General features: G+C 47.7%; 4 protein-coding genes across 4 annotated transcripts; 1 reads left to right on the top strand and 3 right to left on the bottom strand.

Annotated features, from left to right (window-relative positions):
• Positions 1-1,688: 1,688 nt before the first annotated feature.
• On the top strand, positions 1,689-2,133 carry FPOAC1_001693 (uncharacterized protein; the record flags this gene model as incomplete). The annotated part of the gene is made up of 2 exons (XM_044846289.1): positions 1,689-2,058; positions 2,126-2,133. 2 exons carry the CDS (start codon positions 1,689-1,691, stop codon positions 2,131-2,133), a joined length of 378 nt encoding a protein of 125 aa, XP_044712205.1.
• Positions 2,134-3,066: 933 nt separating this feature from the next.
• Positions 3,067-4,099, bottom strand: FPOAC1_001692 (uncharacterized protein; the record flags this gene model as incomplete). The annotated part of the gene is made up of 2 exons (XM_044846288.1): positions 3,067-3,318; positions 3,368-4,099. 2 exons carry the CDS (start codon positions 4,097-4,099, stop codon positions 3,067-3,069), a joined length of 984 nt encoding a protein of 327 aa, XP_044712204.1.
• A 3,258-nt stretch (positions 4,100-7,357) lies between these two features.
• Positions 7,358-9,232, bottom strand: FPOAC1_001691 (uncharacterized protein; the record flags this gene model as incomplete). The annotated part of the gene is made up of 1 exon (XM_044846287.1): positions 7,358-9,232. The coding sequence occupies one exon, from the start codon at positions 9,230-9,232 to the stop codon at positions 7,358-7,360; it is 1,875 nt and encodes a 624-aa protein (XP_044712203.1).
• Positions 9,233-14,427: 5,195 nt separating this feature from the next.
• On the bottom strand, positions 14,428-15,572 carry FPOAC1_001690 (uncharacterized protein; the record flags this gene model as incomplete). Its single annotated transcript, XM_044846286.1, has 2 exons — positions 14,428-14,662; positions 14,716-15,572. 2 exons carry the CDS (start codon positions 15,570-15,572, stop codon positions 14,428-14,430), a joined length of 1,092 nt encoding a protein of 363 aa, XP_044712202.1.
• Positions 15,573-20,002: the final 4,430 nt, after the last annotated feature.

Here is a 20,002-nt window from a genome sequence, read left to right as displayed (position 1 = left end):
CTACTTTGGCGCCGTGCCACCCGGCAGAGTCAAGAACGTGGTTTCTCTAGCATTAATCTACGGAGCTCTACTAGTGTTGGAAAACAACACGACGGACAAGCTATGCATGCGAGTGCTCGAGAAGCCAAGGGCATTCCTTGTCTTAGCTTAGACCGTACTAACGCTGGTTCCCGAGTATCTGATTCGACACATTCCTCCAGGACTATTAAACTTTAGCCACTCATAGCTAAAGAAAGAAACGTCTGCTACCCCAGGTTGCGTTGCCATGCAGACCGTTGCATTCATTATTGTACGATTGCAGCAGCTAGGTTGCGGGGGAGACTTTGGGGTTCAGATCCCTTCCAACAACTCCACAGGATCCCTTCGCCCGGGTGAGGAATACAGGGGAGGCAAGACTCACCGTTTATTATACAGAAGATTTTGAAAGAATTCGTTGGGGATTTTCTGTACATCAATTGCTGGATAAGTCTAGGCTTGACCAAAGAGGTTGAAAGATATTTGCTAATTGACAATATTCTCCGGATAACCGAGTGTGCTCAGACTGAGGGGAAGCAAAACTAGATGCAACACACAGACAAATATAAAGCACATGACCTTGAAAATTAGAGGACGAATCTGGGGAACACCATCAAAGTGTCTGTATCCGTATTGAAGATCGCCGGGGCCCCGGGATTGTATTGGTCCCGCATGGGAGTTGAGTGAGGGGTGGTTGGTAGTATGTACTTCGGATCCGCTGTCATGAGAGTGGATATTTGATGTACAAAGGATGTAGATTATAGAGTTGAAGTTTGTAGAGTATCATATTCTTTAGCTTTCTAGTTGGTGTGTGTTGCTGATACGACAGTAACATAGCTCTACGTGATGACGACACGAGAAAACGACTTGTCGATTCGATGAATGTATAAATGTCGTCGATATACTAAACGGCGATTCATCTACAAAATGGCATGTCAATAATGTTCTCCAACAAAAGTACCTACTTTCCCTCTCTATCAAGGTCAATTCCGCTCCCCCAGATTCTGTTAACCCCTTCTCCCTTCCCCCAAACCAATCAACCCTTGTCCCTTGTTTAATGAGGGGAAGCAATTCGTTGGAAACGAATGCTTTGACTGCGGTTCCGTGTTCTTCTAGCTGACGCCAAATCGCGGCTCCGCCTTTTAGACCTGCACTAAAAAGCGTCTGTGATCGGTACTTGGAGATTGAAGGGTTGAGCTGATCCGGGGGTACGGATTAATAGAATATCCGTCTCGTTTATGATTGGGTGCACTGTAACCTCCAACTCAAGCCGTCATCGACAACTATTCGACTCCACAAACTCGACTCAATCGCATTTCAATTGCTTCATCGCAATTATAAAACCCAATGGCTTCACCTGTTTTCCTTGTAAGCTCTAACCGATCAATAAGATATCGTCGGGTCTTGGCTTGTTCCGGTCCTTCAGACTTCAAGCTCAGCTCTACTATGTATGGCTGTCACTTATACGTCTAGTCTATGTTGTCATCATGAGTACCTAATCCGTCATGACAATATCAACGACGTCACAGTTGAGTTATGATCAGAGACAGACATAGAAAACATTAGGACTCGAAAAAGAATTCAATCTTGTAAAAACAACAATTGCTCAATTGATCTCATCGTCTCAAATCTTTACTCAATTAATTCTCATCTAATCTACCAAAACATCAAACATGAAGCAAGTATTCGGTGCCGGTCAACAAGGCTCTCTCGCTGTCCCCATCACAGCTGGTATAGCTGCTCTAGGAGCAGGAGTATTCTACATGGGTAGATCCAAGCCCGACACCACCCCTGAACAAGATCGCAAATCACGCGCCGAGGCCAAAAAGGCAGAAGGCCTTAGCGGTGCAGGCATTGGAGGAAACGCCGTTACGGGCGGTCATGAGCTGAGCCACGCCAAGAACTCAAGAAGCAAGGAGAAGACCACAGCGCCTCTCGAGAAGCTCCCCAGCGGCGGAGTAGGAGGTGGCGTTGGCGGCGGAGGTTCCAACGTCCGAACCTCAGTCGAGATGACGGCCAAGGAGAACAGTCCCTCCAGGTCAGGTACTGGCTTCCCAGATGGATTATTTGTACTGGCGTACCCAATACTGATCATGGTGGAAATGTATAGGAGCCTAAAGATACCCTCGTCGCCAGCAACCTCGACGGCACGCCTTCCAACAAAGATGCAATATACCACAACAAATATCAACAAGCAGGGGGGAGCCAACGTTGCTGAGAAGGGTGACCAGAACCAAGGGTTCCGCGATCCCAGGGTTGCGAGCAATCATACTGAAACGGCTGCCACGAGGGGCCCTATTGACTGCGGATTGTACCAAGTAATCATAGCGGAGTTTATGAAAATTAGTAATGATACTTCCCGAGCGTGTCTTGAAAACACCAATTTCCGATGAGAAGGGTCCGAGTGCCAGTTGTGACGGTGAAGCAGGTACTCCAACTTAATCTTCAGGATGGCTAGACCAGTCAGAGCCGTCGGAACTGTATTTAGAACGGAGATCAATCTCCTGCAGACTCATGGGCGAGTTTGTTGAGCTGAAGTTGAAGCTGATCTGCGTTGCTGGTATGACCTGCATGACCAAACCTTACCCCAGAGTTGATAAATCGCATCGTCTCGTGTACCAAAATGCGAAAAGAGATCTGGAGTCTAATTTAGAGCTGGGAAGAGTGTTGAGAAACGAGAGACAGTGCATGGTCACTCGTCAATAGATACCTCCGTGTCTCCGAGATGACCCCAGAGTTCAACTCCCGTTGTCCGCGTTCCATCCTACACACCAGACCAAACTTATTGTGCATGTCAAATATCCACTGCCTCGTTCTCTGATTCATCCGCATACCGGTGGTGATGGAGGTGGCGACCTACTCCTGAACCATTTCCCCGGAAACTTCTGCTCGATACTCGGCGGATATGTCCACATTATCACAAAAGCAGCCACTTTGTTGAGCATATAACGTAGCTTCGACTGTTTCGGCTGCAAGCGACGCCAAAGCGGATACTCAAACGTTAAAAACACATTTCCAAGGATGTTGAGGGATCGGAAGATTCTGCGCTGGTTAGTGACTGAACTCCTTTTCCGTAGCAGTTTTGAAGACTTGCATGTTCGAGCCAATAAAGAATACCGTCGCTATATCTGAGCTTTGCAGTCCTTCACCTCTCTCTGTCGTTATTCTGATCACGTCGCTCAGGGGAGGTATCCAAAGTCCTAGAATGCTCGTCTCAAGGAGCAGAGACCAGTGATACGTCCTCAATTCGACACCTCGTACCATGTTGAGACTGAATACCCAACCACTCATCAGAAAGTTGATCTAAATCAGTCAGTACATCTTTTCCTCTTGGCGAATGTTGTTTACTTACAATGGTCGGTATAATGATCATGCTTCTCCCCTTATAATACCTCCAACACATCGCCGACGCAACGATCGTAATCGTTCCCTGCGCGAACCCGGACAGAAAGTAGTATAACAGTATCATACGATACTGCTTATAACACTTCCTATGAAACTCGTACTCCTTCCACGCAGCATCCGAAGTCACTGGAAATCCACAGTATCGACACACGCAGACCGTCGAACGCGATGCAAGCGTGTACGAGTGTCCCACAGAGAATCCTCCCCTGGCAGCGACACAGTCAATACACTCGTTAGCCAGCGGGTACCGTGCGTCAGATTCATCTGCTTTGATGAGACTTTCTCTTTCGGGATCGTATGCAAGACATTGGTGACATGTCGACAGCAGCTCAGACTTGATACTCGGGAAGACGAAACGTATGACTGGCTTGCTGAAGTTGAATCGTAGAGCTCTGCATGTCCGTCTGAGGGACTCGACTTGGCCAAACGTGAGGTGTTGTAGAATCATGACTTGCAGCTCTGCTGGCAGGCGAAGGAGAGAGTTTCTCATGTTGGGATCAGCCCCCCTAGAGTCGCTGTGTGGTGTCTTTTGAACTGAGGGAGGTTCTTTCTGTTCCCGAGTATTCTTTGCTACATCCTGACTCACTGGACACGTCTGGGGATAGTCATCATCAAAAACCCATACCTCGCAACAAACTTGAAGTAGGACATCTTCGGCCACTTTGACAACAGACTGCATGTTTACAGTTCTTGAAAAACCGAGTTGTTCACTGGTAGTTGCCTCTCGGGTATGTCCCAGCTGTAAGATATTGAATAGGGTGCCAGAACAAGGCATATCTATAAGTTGTGATCATACGTAAGATTCATGTCCATCATCATCAACGACGTGTTGTCAGCTCTTGGCCAACCCATCTCTTATCGTGAAGCCCTCAAATTGCCAGGTGACAACCGGTTGTTCGGGAAAACCGAAGCCCAACAGGCTGATTGCTGGGGCTGTTGGTCGAGCCAACACACGCGTAAGCAACAGCCTATAGGATACCTGTGAGATGCAGACTGTAATGGGCATTGTACGTGGTGAATACAGTCAGCTACGCGCTTACGACCCAAATCTTGACGTTTTGTTCAAAAATGGACATTTTGTCGATGTAGAGTTACTTAGTGCTGACATGTCTTCTGTGCAGTCATGCTGGCCAAGATAATTTTGTTAGTGTTTATTGGGGTTCAGCATGACTACAGGTAAATCTTGCTTATTTTGACGAGTGCGCCGCATAGATCTTGAGTATGACACTCGGTCTTTAAGACGTGTTACTGGTTGGATATTTGTATCGTGGTGAAAACACCAGGTTGTTCTTCTCGTGGACATCCAAACTCATGCTGACCAGTAGTCCCATGCTCCGATTGTTGTGCGACGTATCGGAATAATTTTGTGTGCGACTCAGAACTCACCACCAGACAAGAGTTAACCCTGAAGCATCACAATATAAATCACAATTGAACCCATCATCATAGTTGTTATCTATAAGGAGTGTATAACTTCATGAACAGGCAAAACTCCAAGTCTGCCAGATTACCCTATACTCGTCCAGATTGTCAACACGTCTGGTATGGAAACGTCCCTACTTCATTAGCGTTCTACAGAGCAGTCCGTGCCCTGTAACTAATAATCCGCCACGGCCCGTTTTGAGGTACAGCTCCACCCGGCTGAAGGACAATTTGTGAAATATCACTAGAGCTGCTTGTTTCTACGATTCTAGTTAGCATAAACAATAAAAGCTAGCCTAAGTCTAGTAAGTTTTGTTTGTAAAATGAGAAAAATGACTGGCAGACATGGCGTCACCTCCCATTTCTGCCCGACTTTGCAGCCTGCTCGGCACTCAGGCTACACCAAGCCAGGGTACGCATGCTGGTAATTCAATAGATCCTTTTCCATCATCTAGACTATCCAAACTTTTCCGGCTGTACGGATACACTAGTATTTTCATGGCACTCTGCAGGTTTGTTCAAAACGTGGCCAAAGCAAACATTGTTCTTGACCCATTATAGACATAATTTTCTTGTTTCGACGGGCAAGGATACATGAGAAAAAGCAACTAAATCTAAAACCGGCGGGCCCAGATCTTTGAGCATCTAGATGTAACCAATGTACAGCAAGTAGTTAGTGTGGAAATAAATGATACCTTTACTCGGAAAACGGCCCATGGAGAAAACATGGAAAGACTCTGTTGGTTCGTGACCCCCAGGAAAATAAGAGAAACCCGAGAGCCTGGATCACTAAAAAACGCCATGCAAGGCAAGGAACGGGAGTGGCCGAGCCCAACCCAACCCAACCTCTTGGGACCTGCCGTTGCACACATCCGAGGGCAATCAGGCACAACTACTCTCATGCCACCTCGAAGAATCTAACCTTCATAAATGTAAGGTAAATTAATGGTGTGTTGTGGGTGTAAATATAGCCAGAGGGAAGCGGCATTCTGTCCTAGTCGTTAGTTATGAGATAATTATTATCACAAGGGCTAAATATTGTCATAGCAGCCCAACACGCCCTTTTTTCAACTTACTACTTCTCACTTACAACCATTTTTCTGTTCCTCCTTCGTCCAGTCTAGACTACCTAGTCTTTGCATCATGCATGCAATCTCGTAAAGTATCCAGACTGGTGGGACATGGGACGAGGCTAGATCGTGAGCGTTTCCAACAAGATGCCCTTTCTTATTGACTATCCTCCAAATAAGACCACCAGCATAACTGTTCGCACCCAGAATGACTAAAAGGTCCAGGCTCAGGAACCTTTTCCGCGAATGAGAATTGATCAGGCACTTGAAAAAGGTCAAAGCCCAGCTCTGCTCGGGGTTTCACCCTTTTCGGGCTCGGGAAGCCGTTTTCCAAGCTAAAGAAACGGCTCGGGTCGCTGAACGCTAGCTTCAAGAGAAAGAGGGTACGGATCATGATATGTAGGTTAGTAGTTTGTTATCTCATAATATGACACCCTGGCTTGAACATCTCGGGTACGAATACATTCAACACCATCATGAAGACGGGAGGGATATCGAATTAGTAAAGTTTAGTCCACTGTAGAGTTTGGCTCTAGACTGACAATCGGCTAGTTCAGCTCTAAACGTCGTCGTTGATAGACATCCAACGTCCTTTTAGTAGGTAGCCATTGCTTACCGTTTTTTAGTATGATCGTCCGCATCTGCCGTCCCGCTAGAAGTGCCACAAACTCTATCAACGTCCACGCAACCCATTCCAAGACAAGACAATGCTACGCATCAGAATGACTTGATAATGTCAGAGCCAAAGTAAAACATGCAAAAGGGTCCAAGTGTAAATAGGCGAATTTGTTCAGCTCACGTTCCAGACTCAATAACCAGTTTAATGCAGGGTCAGATAGATAGTGGGACTCCACCTTTGCCTTGTTAGACTTGTTAGAGAGAGCAATGCATCGCCAATTTGCCACAACCAAGATTATTTCTCTTTCTCCATAGTCAATGTCTTGGTCTACATACCTCGGCTAGCAAGCGAACGTCGATATTCGCCCTAGTGAGATGGAGGTTGTTGAGAGAATACTACGTAAACACGCCCGATACTGGCACGTTAGTCAACCTTAATGAACAAGCTCAATAGCATCAAAGCGCTCAAGCACGGCAACATGTATGGGCCATCAAGCTAATAAATTCACTGCCCAGGGGCATATCCTGTATTGCACACCCTAAGCTTCCCCGTCGAGTTTGGGTCAAGAAACCGTTGTTTGATTCAGGTCCATGTCCGTGTTTGGAACACCACCATTCTATCCGTATCTGACAAAGCCTGCCAGGGCCTCGAGGGTGATTGAAGAACGCTTGTAACATCGGCCTATTGAAGTTTGAATTCAAGAGATCACATCGGACTCATGGGTATATCCTCCACCAAATAAATCTCGACTCTCCGTAGCGAGACCAAACTCTCCGATTCAAATACAAGTGACCACGGTAGTGAGCACGGCACATGTTCTGCCGCACTATCGCCAATAGCTTCCTTTCTTTCTCCGCAACGTCACTTGCCGGGTCGAAACCTCAAGCTTTCCTAACCAGAATCCGTGTGGTGGGCCAGGGGACACTATCTTGCTACCAAACCTCTTTTGCAACTCAAGATATTCTGCCCTCCCCTCTAAGCGAAAACGTTTTAGCTCAGTTAGCACATCTCTCATCCCTTCCAGCTCAACCCTTGAAGGTTCCTTGATCTCATGGGGCATCATCGCCATACACCACGCTGTGTGAAAGACCAACTCCGTCGAGGGCACGCCCGCTTGTACCTGAGCAGGGGAAGCGGGGCCGATATGATCGCGCACTTTGTGATGCAGGGCCAGCTTCCTATAATCACGGAATACAGGGTTCTTGCCATCCTTGGGGCCAATCCAGACTTGGATGCTCGTTGACTTCCCGTTCATCCATATGTCAATGTCCAAGTGGCTAGCTTCAGGTTGATCTAAGTCGTTTAGAGGAGGGGAGGAGTCTTTTGGTAGTAAGTTGTAAATTGAGTTTGCGGGTGAAACAATTTGTGGACGTCCCTGCTTAGCTTCGTCCTCGAAGAAGCTGAATCCCGTCTCGCCCGAATTGAGCAGTTGCTGAGCATCTATATCCTCTCCATGGTACGAATCATGTCCGTGGGGGTCTGGCTCGAACTCGAGCCGGAAGTGACGGAGGCCAGCCAAGACGCCAGGACCCCGCCGCGAAGACATATCGAAAATTGCACGCTCTTGATCGGCCAGTAGTTTCAAGAAAGATATCAAGCTATCTATCAATGGGCCACTTGAGCGCCGCGGAATACAGGTAAGGGTCAAGGATTCTATACGTGGATTCATGTCAGGGATGAAAGCTTCGGGGAAAGCCTTTTTGACCCGAGGGAGTATCGAGTTCTCGCATACGTATAGACGAGCAAGAGCTGACAACTCGTCAATCTCCAGAGTAGGAATCCTTGTGACGATAGAATGATGTAGTTTTACGATCTTGAGGTTGGATGAGAACAAGGGTCGCAGGGTCCATGCAGCACAAAAGCCGTGTAGTTTTGCCATTTTCGGCCATGCCGTGGCGATTGCCTTGGAGGGAGCAAGTAGCATAGAATCGCAGCTGAAGCTCTGTAGATGTCCGCGAGAATGGGTCAACAGCTCCACAGCTCCAAGGGACGAGATCTGGTTACCAGACAAGTTCAGATGCGTCAGCCCCTGGGAACCCTGGAAACTGGATGGTGGGAGGTAGGGGTCCTCGCCTTGCAGACCTCGGCAGACGGCGTCTGCCGAGTCGCACTTGATGCGATCTCGTCCATCAAGTCTCTTGAGCAAATGTTCTCGTGGCAACGTATCATGAAGGTCATATGACGGTGCATCAGCCAGGTGTAAATTGGGATGACTGAAAGAACCACTCCACTCAGACTCAATGATGCGTATAGATGTTCCGAAAATAGGGGACGGGCTTCCGAATTCCAGTTTGCCCTCGACATCAAAGTGAACATTTGACCGTAAATCGGACGGGCACACACAGCGAGCCCCTAGATGGTAAAGCGATCCATCTGTTAGTTTGTTGTCTTCCAGATCTAAGCTCCAAAGACGAGTGCTAAAGCAATTGGCCAAATTCTCGACCGCCGCATCGTCAACCTCCTTGCCTTGAAGTTTGAGCACGCGGAGTTCCGGTAGAGTGCCGTTCTGAAAAAGGGGCCGAATAGAACCTAAGGTACGAGAGAGGTCGAGATACACCAATCCCTGAAGAGAGGATATGAGTTTTGTGGATATCGAGAGAGAACAGTCCGGCATGCTCAATAACTGAACTTGCCGGCCAGCTTCAGACAGGAACTCGGAAGGGTCAAGATCCTCGTGGCCATTGATAAGAACGCAATTCATGTTGGGAAAGGATCTGATAGCATTTCTCAAGCTGGCATTTAGTATGTTAGCCATGCTGAGAGAGCAATTGCCCCTAATGGAGCGAGTGTCCAAGACTCGAACAAGGCTTGCTGTTTCGGATCGTATCCGGTCCAGCTGGCCCAAGACTATACCGACCAGCCAGTCTAGATCTGGTAAAATCAGTGAGAAATTGATTGAGAAAAGAAGACTACGTTGACTTGTCGCACTGCTCGGCTCGCGCGGCCTTACCATGTTCTGAATCACAGCCTGCAATTCTGTCTGAGCTCGTGCCCGGCAGACGTCCCCATATTCGTGGGGCGAATATCTCCCAGAATCGACGGTTTACACGGCAAAGGGCGACAAAATCATTTGGTGAGAGGTAGGTAATCACAAGGCGGACCCAGTCTGGAGACACTGCGTCTTGGTAGGATGGAAGCGAAGCCATCACGACCCAGTGCAGCAGCTTACACTGATTGACATTGGACCGCCGTAGGAAAGCAACCAGTGTTCGGCGAACTGGACAGACGGGCAGGCAGGATAGTACCAAAACGGTATAGTTGGACTCCAGTAAAAGGGTCTTTGAAGTTCAAAGGTAGGCCACTCAGACAAAGGCTGATAAAAGAGGCTCCGTTCCTCAGCTGATGATGTGAGAGAAGAGGTGAGGTGGAGATTGATTAATGGCGATCGGAAGAAGGCCGTCATCCTGGTTGTCCCTATTGGCTGACGGGCGCTGCGTCCGCTCAGGCCGCCTCTGACGCTGTGGCCGATGGAAAATACGGGCACCTATGGAAGGTCACGGCAGGCACAAGCCACTACAAAACGGTGCCAAGCTGCCAAGATCAGAACCTAGCTATACTACCTAGATTATGATTGAGTTACAGGGGTAAATCAGCCATCAGTCTACTGTGTGGTCGGATAAACAGGGTACTGTACTGCCCAAGCTTGACAGTAATCCCACTGATGAGTACCTGTTTTTATAGAGGGGTGTTGGGTAGAGGTACCTAGTCTACCTAGACTAACAAGCTCCTGTCATTCTGTCACCGAGGTCAATGTAACGCTGCGAGTTTGACAGACTCGGGTAATAGACAAGAGAGCTATCATTCTCACATTTCTTACTCCATTCTACCATGTACTGTATCTTGCATTACAATCACATGTATTCGTAATAATGCGGGTAATGTCCCCTGTCTCTCATCACCAAAGCCCAACCAATTCTACGCATTCTTTCCCCGCGATCTATCACATTTTGTAAAACAAAACATCCACGAGGTCGACTAGATGACGGAACCCATATCCCGGCTTCCGTTTTGTCAAGTCGCAATTAGTAGTTCATATGCAATGCAATGCAATGCAATGCATATGCAATCTATTGCTGCTACTGCACAGAATCAGCTACATACAACCAAGACACCCCCTCCACAGTAACACGATAAACACTCCACTGAACTTTCTACATACAGACAACAATACAGGGATCGTGGGCAAATGTGGTGCCTATTTTAGTTAGCATTTTATTTGTTTTTTCCTTCTTCGTCTCTTTCTGTATAAACGCATCATAGAACACTATCACAACTCATTTGTTTTAATTACCTAGTAGCTGCACGACCAGCATACATACATATTTGCATTCCTGGGACGACCGTAAAAGAAGAAAAGATGAAATATGATTAACCATGGCCTCGGATCATGCATCCCCAACCGTAATAGTTTGGTCAGCTCTAGTCCTTTTTGTTGACCAACAAGTCCTACGTCGACCAAGTTTTCCAAGTTCGGAGGGCGAAGAACCCGGCGTAGATCAGTTTGATATGATACACATCATTTATTCTACTGTAAGGTTATCCATCTGTCGGCTTTGGCTAAGTTATCGAATCTATAGTACATACATAGGTTGTCGGTGTGTCAATATGTATTTCCATACTTGGTAACTCTGACTGAAACTAAATATATTCTAAAATCTGCCACAACTGCACCGAATATTCCCTCACATACGGCACAGTAGCCAAAAAACTAAACCGCCATATGCAATTCGTCAAATTTCTATGTTTGTGCGATAGACTCAAAGTCCGCTCAAACTCTGTTTGACCAAATGCCGGAGCACACAGACTTCTCGACGGTCAGGTCAAAGCTGCGGGCGCCCGCTAAAGGGACAAGAAAACAACGCCCCCCACGAAGTGAAGCCTTTCCCGCAACTCAATAATAACTAGCACTTTAGTCCTATCCCCGTGTCCCCTTGCCCCCCTGTCCCGATTAGCTTCAACGCCGGTCTTCTTTTAGTATGTACACATGGGTTTTGCCGGGCTTTCCTTTATTTCCGGCTTACCAACATTTTGATCTTTGCAGGGTTTTTTGACAGGCAGGCAAGTGACATGTGACTAACCAAGATTTGCAGTCATCTACATACTTCTGTTTTTTGTGACAGAGTTAATGTATCACGAGATGATGTGAAAACTTGGTCTGGGAGTGACATCTAAAACATATTACTTGTCAGATTCTCCTTTTCCCTCAGCTCGAGGTTGGGTAAATTGACAATATCAATCCTTCTGTGCAAGAGCCGTACTATGTAATGAACAAATATTCCAAGATCCAGAATAGGTAAAGCCTCATACCCTCAATGTGCAAAAGAGACCATCTCGAGTCCAAGTGGATCATATCATGCTGTGTCAGGTTCTAGTAAGTTTTTCCCCTCTCAGTCTCGTAGAGTCTCATCTCAGCTCATTCCACAAAGACAAATACCAATTGGACCATCACGGTCCCTGATCGACGCCAGGTCTCATCCTCATGCGAACCTCGTTCACTTTACAGTTATTCAAGAGGGGGAAAGGGTTTGTGCAACAGGCTGGGAAACCTTAACCGGTGCTGCAAACCATTACGAGAGTAAAATAAAGGGTCCAAGGGTTTTGTGTCAGCCTCCATCTCAGCCATGGCATCCAGGGCAGCCAACTAGACTCTTGTGTTAGAGTGGATATGAATCACAACACAAGTTTGCACTACTCTACGCTATGCAAATGACCCTTAAACGGCTCAACCAAGTAAAGCACTAACTTGGACGATCCCTTCTGTGTATGAGCTTTGACGTGACTTGGATCCCTGAGTCGACGCTCGGCTGTTTTGCACCAACAAGGATCACATCATGGTCACAGATTATGTACCTACAACATCACATCACATCATATCATATCACAGCAACTCAAGTCATCAACGTGCCGTCATATTTTGTCATTTCATATCTTATCACAAACTAGCACTCTTCCTCTTCCCCAGAGTGGAAACTTCCCAGCCGCTATGATGAGGCGGGCTGCATACCTCTCCCTGTAGCCCTACTGAATCAGGCCTTGTGCTTCCTAATCCATTTTATGTAACGGCACTATTTATGCAGGATCGTGTTTCCGCTCAAGACCCATGCCCCTGGACAATCGTGGAACAGAGACAACTTGTGAATGGCCAGCAAACTCGTTGATTTTCCCCAACAGGTAGGAAGGAGCTTTCTCTCCCCACCACCGGCAGTGAAGCCTACAAGCCGGGCATTTTTAGTTCGAGGGAGTTCGTTCCCGATTTGGATTGTTGATGAGAGTAATTCAGCCTACATAATCTCAGTGGACTGCATTAGCGAGTAACTAAAGTTTCGTTGTGCGGCGTACCTATGCAATGTAATAGTTTAGTATTGGCCCTGTCATCTCGTCAGATCAACATTCCTTGGAAAGGTAGCAAAGACCGTTGACATTCCCCCGGTCTCATTTGCCTCGCGATTTGCAAATCAGAAACCGTTTGACATGTGTCTTTACTGAGCTCCCGCGATCCAGATCAATCTTAATGCTGAGACACGAACAGCCAATTATACATTGACTCGGCATCTGGTGCCACTAATTGTGTCAGGCTTGTCCATCAGCCACATCAAATTGAGCCTCCTTCCAATCCCGCTCTGTCATATATCATATCCGAAAGCCATCGGGGGCTCGTGTATGGGTACGTATCTCAAAACCCCTGTTCCCAGCCTCAAAAGCAAACCCAGGACCGTCCCAGCGCAGTGGGAAGGGATGTTACACTGAATCGGAATCTCCTCGTCAGAAGCAATAGGAAGCAAGGTCAATGCTCCTCGGTCCGGGACTGGGGTCCTCGCTCTCCGAATTAAAAAGGTAACTTGCGGATCGGCAGGCTGCTGTACCCAGAGATCTGAGACATATACTATGGGATCCTTCTGTCCAGCTATTGCTGCTAATTCATGAGATGTGTCGACTAAAAACGCAACCTGGACGTCTGATGCGTAATGACTCCTTCAAGTCTTTTCTTTGGGCCATGGTCCGTCATGTGTTCCACCCTCAGATGCTGTATGAACAAGTAGGACCACGTCCATTGGTTAATTTGGACCTTGCGTATATCGACCAATCGTCCAATACATACATGCCTCGATGATCAAACATTGTATGTATGTAGTAATTTGAGCTGGAGTTTCTCCTCCGCAGATGCAGCAAATGGAACACGCTGCCCACGTCCTCCTCGTGCCAGCTATGGCGCTAGCTCTTATCGATGTTGTTCTCAAGAGCAAATGCGTGGAAAGATTTTGTGTTTGAGTAATTTGTTCCATTAGTGAGTCTGACCTGTGGCATCTTGAGCCACAGGTTTGATTCTCAGGATAAATAAAATGGTAATATAATCGAAAAGAACAAGTAAATACAAGAAATTTCCACAGCGCCAAGAACTCAAAATACCACCAAGTAAACGCCATAAACACCATAGTTGTGTGGTAACAACGTAGCCATGCAAAAGTAAGGCCAACCAGATACATCCTTTTGCGCCGTCTCTTAATCGTACATGCCATTACACCGTCTTGCTTTGGAAAGGGCTGTTCCACTATCTTTCCTGATATTGTTCTCGTACCTGAGTCTTTGACGCGGAGGCGTCAAGATAGCGGCCGGACTGCATATGTCGCAGTGTCTTTCTTTTTCCTGGCTCCGTTTTTATGTATCGTGGTGTGTAAACGTGAATTGTGTGTGGACAAATATGTAAGTGTGTGTGTGTGTGTGTGTGTGTGTGTGTTATGCGTGGATCCCCGATCGAGAAAAGAAAGCGGGTCGGGCGCTGATGTCTCATATGTATGTATGTATGTGGCGCCCTCAACTCTTCTCTCTTCTCTTCAGTGGCAACTGGCACTGTCCTTGAAGTAAGGTACCCGGCCAAGAGGAACCAGGAAGACAAACTCAGTAGTCTGAGCTCCGCTTTTCACCAGTCTTGGATTTTGATGGGGCTCGTCGCTTCCTGCTTCGCTCTTCTTGCTCTATCACTGGGACTGCGGCAGGGATAAACTCCACGCCGCGGTTGCGGCTGTTAGGTCGTGCGTGCAACTTGCGGTGGTTGTTGAGGTTGTCTTGGCGGTTGAACTGGTCCTTACCGCAGAACTCGCACGAGAAACGATTAGGTCCTTCACCGTGAAAGCTATTCAGTGTTAGCCACTATACTCGGGCATGAAGTGACTGCGATAAACTTACGTTTGCTTGTGACGCTTCAGGTGCTCGTTTCGTCGGAACGCCTTGTTGCAACCAGGGTAATCACACTTACACATGGCTCTTCGAACGACGTCAACTTGCGAAGGGTCAGGCTTGATGGATCGCTTCTTTGATGCTCGGATCTGAGCTCGCTGCAGCTCATTGGACTTTTGCTGACACTCGTGTATCATCATCGATCTCTGGAGTTTCATGCAGTTTGGCGAGTTGATCTCATGAAGGGGGTATCCCAGGGGAGACTGCGAATGTCGGTCAAGATCAAATGAGTCAGAGTCGTTGAAAAGTTGTCGGTTGGTGAAAAATGCAATTGGGCTATCGTTGGCGCAAGACCACGATGAGCCAGTCTCTGCAGCCTCAGATCCTGAGATGCTTTGGGTTGGTGTCATCATGAAAGAGGCAGGTCCAATGGAGGCATCCGGGGAGTAGTACATGCCAAAGGAGTTTGATGGTGTGACAGATCCCATCGAACCATGGTGAGCCATATTCATGTCCATCATGTGGTCATATTCGAAGCCTAGTCCCTCTCGCTTCATGGGTGTATTGGGCAGAGCGTCGGAGAATGGCATGTGCTCAGACTCAGACTTGATGGGGACGGGCATGTATTTGCCCATTGCCGAGGAAGGAGGAGTCAGTTCAGCTCGATGAGAGACTGGGTTGTAAGGACTGTCAAAGTCCATGTTGCCGAATTCATGAGGGGTTGAGCGTCGTGATGTAGGAGTGAAAGGATCGTAAGCTGATGAAGCTGAAGAGAAGCTTGTTGTGGTCGAGGGGCAGGACATGGGCTGGCTGCAAAGGTTGAAGCTGTCGTCCATGTCAAACCGAAAATCCGCCTCGTACTGCATCTTGATACGAAGGAGTTTTGGTAGAAGGGGTCAAGAGGTGAGAGATGTTTAAGGATGTGTGTGAATATGTCTTGAGTTGAAGAAGGGTGAAAGTGTTCAACGTTCGTGTAAGAGTTGAGTAGAACAATTGAAAGGTTGGATGAGTTCAATTGTCTGGTGAGTCTGAACGGGAATGTTTTTTTCGTCTTTGGGGACGGACGCCCTTGAAGATATAGACATCCGGCGGAATGAAGTACACTGAGTCGACCTGTGGTCTTGAGACAGACAAGACTGTAAGCTCAACCACCCGCAGATCCCTGATCACAGCCGGTGCAACTAGTAGGGGACCCGCGAGACACTACTATGATAAAAGTAAATCAAGGGCAAGAATGCTAGCCAGGGTCAACAGTCTTGGTTCAAGCTCAGATCGAGATCTCTGTTTAGACAGGCAGGGCGGGAGAGGCGTGATCCACCATGGACAAGTGGGTTTATTGCTCGCATAGAGAGAAGAAATGTTTTGGGTGAGGATGTGTCAGTTGAGATAAACCGTCCCTGAGTATGTTTCGCCAGGATCTCAACGCCCTCACCTAGGCCAGACTAGCTGTCGAATAGTTGAACTAAACGACAAAAGGGCAATTAAGAAAACAACTTATGATAAGCTAGGAACTTGCTTTCTCTAAGCAGTTAGCCAAAGATCAAGTCAACCTTAAGCATGGCAGCTACTCGGAAAATAACAAAGTGCTTGTTCAAGAACAAAGACGCATAGTGTAGTTGCGAGAGTCGACTTGACTAAGCGTTGAGATATGGATTAAGGGGGGCGTGCCCAGACCACATCCCTGACACTGGGGTGGTTCCTCGCCTGGGCTTGGGACCACCCCCCCTTGACGAACCCTGCCCCTGTTGTGCTGAAGCCCTGAACCATGTTGCGGATCCTGACAAGAACGGGGGTGGTGTGCGATGTGTCGACCCCAGCACTGAGAGATGAAAAAGACTCGAAGTCAAAGAGGTGACAGATTCGGTTCCTGCATGAAATGGACGAACATAACCCCAGGGGTGGATGGTTAGAACTGACGCCAACCCTCCATCTCGTACATCCGCGCATCAGCCACTGGGCTTGACAAGATGTCGGGCACGCCCACTCTAGTCAAAATCCTGAAAATCCGATTGTAAAAGGTTATGTGGGTGACCCAAGTCTATTGTACATACATAGTAGATCCTTCGTTAGCTTACTTGCCTCCGACTGCAATGGATAGCTTGTCGAGGAATGGTCAAGGCCTGGAATGGGGCAAGTGAAATCCACGTTCAGAAAGACCTTGAAGTGAGACAGGTCTACTCGTGCTGAGAGGACGTAAAGTTGCTGTTCCTGACCGTGCCTGGATCTGTAGCTTCTTTAGAGAAACATGCCCCGTACCGTGGTTTTTGTTATTCCATATTAGACTCCCTTGGGTTGAAGGCAAAAGGGTAAGATGTTGCAATGTCTCCGGGTAGGTGAAGATGTGGAGTTTGAAAAGTCAGCCAACACAGAACAGCAATGTGATCCTATGCACGAAAAGCAATACGCGATGCAGGTCTCACCCAAAACGAAAGGGACCTGCGCCTGTTCCTGGCGGCGCATCATCAATGGAGGGATAATGAAGTGGTAGACTCCTATCCGAACACACAAGAACAATCTACTACTCCTCTATAGATCGGCGTGGACCCTGATCCGACGAAACGTCTCAGAGCGTTGAAATCAAACTGCAGGTTGGAGTCTTCCAAGAGAGCATAGGCTGGTGCCATTGGATGACACGCCACCTCTTTGTCAGTGACACAACTTTTCCCCTCGGATAACATACCGGAACTACTGGGTTCTTGTGCGCTTCGGGGATGGATGTCGTCGGTGATTGTTTGTCAAGAATTCCCGAAAGTTGGGAAACGCGTATGAACGAGGGCAGGACAGTCCGACGCTAAAACGGCTAAATTCGTGGATGTGACAGGAGCAAAGTCGCCTGGATGGTTGTGCGGGGCGAAATCAATGAACAACCTAGGTAGCATCTGTAGTGCGTGCTGGCTACTCTGTAGAGTGAAGAGATTAGGTTCATACTGACAGTTGGAAAGCGTGTCAGCCTGGTTTAGACCCTTGTTTCGTTTAACGTAGCTGGCTCGACTTATTCCTCTGGAAGGCCCTGTTGTGGCTGCACGCACGGAGCGCGTTATGACAGCACAGTACAAAACCCGACCTCAACTGGCATTATAATGAACTGTAAGGATTGCCGATGGACAACTATGGCAGTATGTGTTCGACCGAAGGTCAGACAAAATTGTTGTTAGTGCTTAATTGTGCTGACAATTCGATCTCAATGCTCTCTTCAACCGAGTTGTGGTCAGGTCAATAGTGTGGACTGCCCTCGAGTTTGTCATTTCTCGTGTGCTCATGTTTGCCAATATCTCCAACTCTATTCAGTCTGTATTGGACATTCGAAGGAGGGGTTGAGGGGTTATCGTCCCGATTCTTGGCTAATTAATTGCTACGCTCCCTGCGAACGCGAACGCGCTCGGTCTGTGATAAGGGTGAGGACATAACAAAGGGACAGATGGAGACACCACGTTAGTTAGCAGATTGCGTGAGTGTCTGGTGCAAGCACTAACGCGAGGCTCGGGACGGTAGTGCGGCCACTAGATAAGAGTCCTGGAGGTGTCGTACGTTGACGAATCGCGCCAGCGCATCATATGATCTACCTAGTTGTCAGCTATGAATGACACTGTTCAGCCTGTCTGTCGTGCCTAGTGCCGGGCGATCTTCCGGGGGAGCGACCCAGCGATCCTCGAGAAATCTAGGAACGAAGACAGGGTTCTTGCAAGGACAGGGAGAGGCGTTCGTAGATCTGGTGCTCCACAAAAGTCGCTATCGGACGGTACGAATTCTCACGCCTCCGTCTTGGCTTGGCTGTTGATGGCTGGCAAGACACCCAAGGTGGGTGGGACAGGGATTATGGGTGATATATCAGTTTTTTTTTCTTTGGATAGAGCAATGCGCAGAATACTAGTAGCTGAAGCTGAAGCTGATGAAGTTGCGAACACAGGACTCAACTGAATGGGCCTGAGGATGGCCGCCCACCTCTATCGTACTTACCTAATGTACGGGCAGTCACAAATGGAAACTACCTACCTACCAACAATTTGGGAAGCAGTGTAATTTGTCATAATTGTTCAATCCCGTGCAGCATAGGTACCTATTCCCAAGTAAATATGATAGCTTCAGCCTCTTTCCATATGTGGCAATATCTCATTTAATTGATGATGTTGAGCCATAGCCATTGCAATTCAACTGCATACTCAGCATCTGCAATCCCTTGTCATCCCATATTCTAGATAGCAAAGTTATGGACGCTTCATACAGCCCAGGGCTGAAATGGGTTCCTCCGCCGGGCCCGATTTGCTTCTCATCATATCCACTTCCCGTACCATCGCAATGCGCTTACTACCTATTGTAGCCAGGCCCAGGCTCGACAACAAGCACTTTGCAATACCGCCCACTCCGAGCACTTACACCAGGTCATACCATGTTTCCTTTTCCTGGCAGGACTGAAATCGAGGCCCATAATGCGGCCTGCTTCTCCAGCGCCGTTGGTGCCGCTCAGTCCAAGTACACGTACGCATACGAGTTACCTGACGAGAAAGATGAATATTTATGCCAAGAGGTTAGTACATGTGACGTGCCGATCACATTCAGCTGCTTGACAACTTGATCGTCGTAAACCTGAGAAGTAGATATTCTTTCGGAGTTCCACTTCCTCTCTTGCGTTCATCATGTCATCATAGACTTATAACCTCTCTGTCTATAGTCTCACCAGAGATTTGGCCTCTCATCCGCAGAGCTCCTCTTCCAATCAGAGTCTTGGTCTCACATCAAAACGCCATCAGTCCCCAACGTCAACTGAATTTCTGTGTCGGATTTCGAGACTCTAAAGATGATCAGTCATATTCTCTGACGGCCTGGCCTACCACTGAGTACTATGCCATTAATGAATGATGTTCTGCACAGTACTCCACAGTGCTGAGGATGGCCTAATCAAACAAAAATGGCCTGCGACAATTCTCCACAACCGTTTTTTGCTTTTTCTGAATCTAGATAGGTAGTCTCGCTAATAATGGATGGGAGGACTGGCTGCTTTTTGGTAATGCCAGCTGGGGGATCTCCCCAACTGTGCTCCCTCTCCCCCAAAAAGCCCAACGTTGTCGAACTGACTTTGGACTATCACCATGGCTCAAACGTGTCCCTTTGCCCCATAACTACTGGGCAGTCCGGCGTCCCATTTATTACCAATTCGGTCTCTCTCCCTCTTTGCAAAACCCATAGACTATTACTCTCCCTCGCCCTCGGCGTTGATCGATTTGCTATCTTGTTAGCTTTCGTGCAGTTTTAACAGCTTGCCGTCCATACTACTGTACCTCAAGTCAGAAGCGGGTTA

This window comes from Fusarium poae, chromosome 1 (assembly GCF_019609905.1).
Source record: "Fusarium poae strain DAOMC 252244 chromosome 1, whole genome shotgun sequence".
In the NCBI taxonomy this organism is placed as follows: Eukaryota; Fungi; Ascomycota; class Sordariomycetes; order Hypocreales; family Nectriaceae; genus Fusarium; species Fusarium poae.
Note: the sequence above shows the minus strand (reverse complement) of the source record. Positions and strands in the feature narration are given on the sequence as shown.